The 6000-nt window shown below is 39.5% G+C and overlaps 1 protein-coding gene across 1 annotated transcript in view; it reads right to left on the reverse strand.

Moving 5' to 3' along the window:
- The window catches only part of LOC311034377 (phospholipid-transporting ATPase ABCA1), a gene marked incomplete at its 5' end in the record, with an annotated part of 244246 nt that overhangs the window by 231995 nt on the left and 6251 nt on the right, over positions 1–6000 (reverse strand). Inside the window, 3 exons of the mRNA XM_084042257.1 lie at positions 1561–1756; positions 2236–2322; positions 5549–5746. Coding sequence (XP_083898383.1) covers positions 1561–1756; positions 2236–2322; positions 5549–5746 — 481 coding nt within the window. The remainder of the gene's footprint in view (positions 1–1560; positions 1757–2235; positions 2323–5548; positions 5747–6000) is intronic.

The following is a 6000-nucleotide window of genomic DNA, read 5'->3' on the forward strand; positions in this document are numbered from 1 at the left end:
GTATTCTTAAGCTATACATTATAAACACATCTGACAAAACTGCAGACTGCTCACTGTGCACCTTTGTTGCACTCAAACAAGGCCTGGTTACTTCTTTCCCTTTGGAAATTGTAGCCGTACAAAATCAAGCCAATGCTACGGTAGCCACACAGCTAGTATGTTCTATTTTGCTTCAATTGTGTTTTCCTCAACAACCAACCTATTTCTGTGTACACAGCTGGCACTCGAAAGCCTGAAAAACTTTCTGTCCAAACACCGAAAAAATAAGGGAATTAGCATTTTCCCAAACTGAACAAGCATCAGTGTTGCATTCAGCAAAGTCCAAAGGAAACATCGCTGGCATCCTTTTCACCATGTTTTCATCAAAAGCTTCATAAATACGGTGGTGTTTTTTATTTTGTTTTCTACCATGCTGAGGTATGGAATCAATCAGAAACACCTCCTATTCATGTTTTCTTTTAGGTTTGGCCAATTCAAAAAAGGGCTTTGGCTAACTTACTGTTCACTGTCTTCCACAGAAGAACAGAACCGTTCTAATCCTATCTATTCTTCCATGAAGCATTAATTGGGAAAGGTCAGAATATTGATCCTCTTCCAAACACTGTGCTGGCAATTCTTTATTACCATTTCACTATTCCTTTGAGTGTGCTTACACCAACGGTGCTAACAGTAATACATTAGACATAATTTGGCTATTATACAGACACGCCGTACATTCCAGATAAATGTAACTTCACCTGACCAGCACAACTGTTATTGAATAGAAAGCAATACACAGGATTTGAACATGTTGACGTCAAAGTTGGACTTGCTGAAATGTAATAAATCTGCTCAGGAGGCACTAAAGCCAAAGAAGTCGTTGTAAACCATGAAACTGCCTCAGCAAATTACTTTTCAGCCTCTAATATGTATATATATATATTTATATACACATTGGGTACCTCTAGTTCAGCCGCTAACAAGTGGAACCCGCAGCAATAAAATAAAATAAAAAGCAGTGGTGTAAAGTAACTAAGTATATTTACTTAAGTACTGTACTTTTACTTTTCTGGAATATTTCCAAATTTCAATACTTTTACTTCAACTCAATCTCAGAGGCAAATGTTGTACTTTTACTCCACTACAATTATTTGAAAACTTTAGTTACTAGTTACTTTGTAGAATTTGATTATCATTACGAAAACATACGTTTACCACTTCAGCCCCATTTAAACTTTGGCTATTTGAAAATAGCCGATCTACAAGCTCACAACGCATCGCATTGCGACGCGTTGTGAGCCTGTAGATCTGCCATTTTCTAAACATTTTCATACATTTTAGACCTAGCGATAACTTCATTCTGCATAACAAGTACTTTTACTTTTGGTTCATGCCAATACTTTTACTCAAGTAAATTTTGAATACCAGACTTTTACTTGTAACAGAGTATTTCTGCATTGCAACATTGATACTTTTACTTAAGTGAAACATTTGAGTACTTTTTCCACCACTGAAAAAAAGTGACTGGAAGTGACCGTTTGAACAGGCATGTATAAAGAAAAGGCTATTAAGGGCACCTACTGGAATTGGCAGTCCTCATGTCAGACATTGAGTCACTGGCCATCTGTCTGGAGGCTGGAAAGCTCAGGGTCATGTTGGTGGAGTTAAGGTCGGACTCCTTCCCACACAGCAGCATATTGATGCTACCAACCATGTCCTGTCGGAAATCCAACGAACTGGTGGCCTCGAACAGCATGGAGTTCTGCAACTTGGCCATCTGGTCATGTGCAAACACGCATGTAAACAATGCAATTTGTTTGAAATGAAAAACAGAGGAGAATAATCGTGTTCAAGCTAGGCTAAGAAGAGAGTAAGAGGTGTGACACCACTCACTCAGTGGTCATAGAAAAATCGGGGCTACATCATTATACAAAATAAAATGTGCTTTTTATCATAATAAAGTGACTTGTTTCATGAACACTGGAGCAGAGTCACTCTTCTACTTTCTAAACTTTGAAAGAAAAACAGCCATATCAGACGACAAGAGTTCACATTTATTGTTCCCTTAAAATAGAATCATATAGTACCTGTGCTTGGCATGAACCTTTTAGCAATTATGCTACTTTAGTATTTTTCTTTTTTTTATCTTTTAACTAACAGTATTACTACAGTACATTATAGCATGTGACAGAGGTGAACTGCTGATATAGAGAAGATTGTGTTGTGGTCATAAATCACACGGCTAGTGCCACTAACCTCTGCAATCACTGGCACCGCATTTGTGGTGGTTTTCTGCAGTAGTTGAACTGTGTCCGCTGAGGTCAGGTCCAAAGCCGACGGCAGCTGAAGCGGAGTATGCAAAAGTTAGTTTTACAGAGACGGATTCCACAGTCAAGATTAAAACAAAATCAAGATGCTAAAACGAATGCTGCTGTTTGGGTATAATCATTCAGTTTTTCTCTCACACCATGGAGCTGAAAATAAACGGTTTATTCAGCGCCTCAAAGTGATATTCTGAAGCAAACAAAAGGAGGCATTCATGTGCATGCAAGATTCAAGTCAATGGGTATAGGTAACAATTGCATGCCCTTTCAACCACAATCATCATTTCCATGTGTCAATTGTACGTCTGCTATACAGGTCTGTCTTGACCTTCAAAACACTGAACTCAGAAATTCATCCAGAACAAAGGTGGAGATAAACAGCAAGCACAAAAGGACAGGACAAAAAGCTTGTGTTTAGTCAAAGTCTAGACAAAAAAAAGGAAAAAAAACTACGGAGCATTTATGAAGTCAAGTAGATTGGCCAGTGGCTATCCAGGGGCACATGAGTCCTGAGTACATTAGTTTTGGTAAAATGTTACACTTGACAGCAATGTGCATGCTGGACATCGGAATGAGGCTGATTGAAATAGGACAATTTGGCAATCAGCAGCTTGAAATCACTGCTATTTAGTTGATGGGCAGAAAAATGCCAGTGCTAGCCTGTAACACATTACAATGGGGATAAGAGGACCCCACGACACAAGACAATCTCGCACACCTCATTTGTTCAACTCAAACGTATTCCAGGGTACTTATTTGTTGTATTATTGAGTGTCTCAGGCCTCACACGTGTTTGTTTTTTTTCCTAGAAATCAGGCAAGCTGATTGGAAAATGATTGAATGGAAATTGCATAATAATTGAATTGTGAGCAGCACAAGGATTACAGATGTCTTCTGGTAGAGTAGTACCTGAAAGATAACTGATGCATTTGCATTTCAACTAAATCCTCTGAAAAGAAAACCTATTCTTGGCCTAATACCGAATTTGCATAGTTTGCAAGTATTTAATGAGCCAATGAAATGGCACAGCAAATTGTATAATAATACATGCGATTACCCTTATATTATTTATATATATATATATATATATATATATATATATATATATATATATACACACACACACACACACACACACACACAGGTAATATATATATATATATATATTACCCGTATGTTATCAATGAATCGACATCAGGAAAAATTGTTTTTTATAATTGACTAAATCGATTAGTCTGAGTAACCACTTAAACCCTATTTTATACTTTGTCGTGCAATGGTCCATCCATACATACATCCATCCATCTTCAACCGCTTATCCGGAATGGGGTCGCGGTGGAAACTAGCCCCTTCCTCCTGGGGGATCCCGAGGCGTTCCAAGGCCAGTGTGGAGATATAATCCCCCCAACTGGTCCTTGGTCTCCTCCCAGTGGGACGTGCAGCGAGGACCTCCCTATAGGGAGACGCTCAGGAGGCATCCGTCGGTACTAGATGCCCCGAACCACCAAAGCTGGCTCCTTTCCAAGTGAAGGAGCAACGGTTCTACTCCAGAGTCTCTCGCGGATGACTGAACTTCTCACGCTATCTCTATGGGAGTGCAATGGTGTCGTCCAAAAATACCAACAGTAATAATAGCAGATCTACAAGCTCACAACCCATTGCATCGCTATGTGCTGTCAGCTTGTAGCTCTGCTATTTTTGTACAGTTGTATAATTCATAATGTACATATTTATACCATATACATGAATAACTGTTGCACCCCTAAAATCATCCTCTTTCAGTCACTCTCCTCAGTGATAAGTTGAACCTTTTTTTTCCCTTTACATTGTTCTTATCACCTTTATTCATGAACTTCAAGCTTTAAGCGTGAGAGCCTGATGTTCTTCTCCCGCTTTTTGCTTCAGGCACCGAAGAGGTTTTTCGCCATATCTCGTCTTGTGCTTTCTTTGTCAATGACTAAAAAATGCCTTGGGGGCTTAACTCGTTCAAATGCTCGCTCTTTCTCTCTCCTACAAACTTCCTACCTTATCTCTTATTCATTGGGTTTGCTGTCCCATACATTTTCTCTCAAAGATAAACTCAGCGGGAAAAGCACAGGCTTTCATCATCATGAAGGCAATGCTGTGTTTCTGTCCAACTAGGAAAAACATCAATATTAATAAACAAATAATTTCCACCTGACCGCAAGCTCATCAGTCACTGGAGACCCAGAGTAGTGCTGAAGTAAAATATTTCCATTTCCATTCCAGAGCAGACATCTCAAGGTTAACAGTGAATGGCTATACAATTTATTTATTACAAAATGCTTTGTATCAATCGCCAGAAATATTAAACTGAAATACAGCATATTATACTGAAAAGTAATAGGTACGGGTACTGTATGCCTATCCTTTCAACACATACTGTATAGACTTCAATATCTTACTCAGCACATGCGTTGCTGAGGAGTCATGGGAGTACGGTGCCTGCCGTTGAGTCGGTCGGATAGGCGATTGTCTAGAACCACTGATTCGACCAATATGCCAATCTAGACATATATAGAGATTCGGTTGTCCGGAACCGTCGATCCGACCGAATGCCAACCGCATGCCTGATACGGAACTCCATATGTAAGCATAAAAGGGACACAGACAGACAGATGCAGACATCTCCATATATGGGCATAAAAGGGACACATACTGTACAGACGGGTACAATGGTTATTGCATAACTGCAATAACCATTGTTCACCAACAACTTGAATTGAGTAGGCTGGTGCCCAATGGATACTATTCTGGTTTAGAAATAATACTTGACAATAAATGTACAGCACTATTTACCTGGAATCCTTGTCATTTTGTATATTTAATTTACTTATAGTACAATCTGGGTAAGATTGTAAATGTGGATGCCTTTTTGAATGTAGAGTAAATCATTACTGAAGTCCTTCATTGAGACAGAATTCTTTCTAATATACATGGTTTCAATTATTGTCTGTTATACGGATGGCTTGGCATGGGAAAGTACAGCACTGCAGTATGCAAAAAGGCAATTTTGTTGACAATTCATGGATCGAAAACCCGTTTTTGAACCACAATGTGCACACCACGCACGTCGAGTACGCTTTTGTTTGCTTTTCTAAGGCAACCTACATTCACAATTGGTTTTGATCAGTGAGGAGGTCACAAAGCACGCATTTCGGGCAAAAAAAGAAAGGATACAAAGGAAATTGAAGGAACACAAGGCTAATGGAAAAGAAAGCTACCTGAGCGACCACTTTCGTCACGTCCAGATTCTGGAGTAAGACTTCCCGGGTGTTGCTCAGCTGCTGTGGAGTGAGGGAACAGCTGACATTTTGAAAGGCCTCCTTGTCAGCCGGGCTGTTGAATTGGATATACTCATCCAGGTTCGTTCCGTCACAGAGGAGGCTCTCCAGGTTTCCTGGCCGTGTGAAACCCGTCATCTGAAGAACAAATAACCAGCTAAGCAACCAAGCAGTTTTACTTTCATCCATATTTTATTTATATAACATTTGTTTTCTTGACGTTAGCAGTTGCACCGGTTCTTTGCCCTTTTTAGCTGCAGTCCATTGTGTGTGTGTAGGTTTGACGTCAAGTTCATACAATATTAATGCACGTTGTTTTGCTTTACTCCAGCTTTTATCTCATCTCTTTCTTCTCAAGCAAAAGACTAACATACTATGGCAATGTACATCCA

The sequence above is a fragment of the Gymnoscopelus microlampas genome (genome assembly GCF_963454915.1).
Source record: "Gymnoscopelus microlampas genome assembly, chromosome: 19".
NCBI lineage: Eukaryota > Metazoa > Chordata > Actinopteri > Myctophiformes > Myctophidae > Gymnoscopelus > Gymnoscopelus microlampas.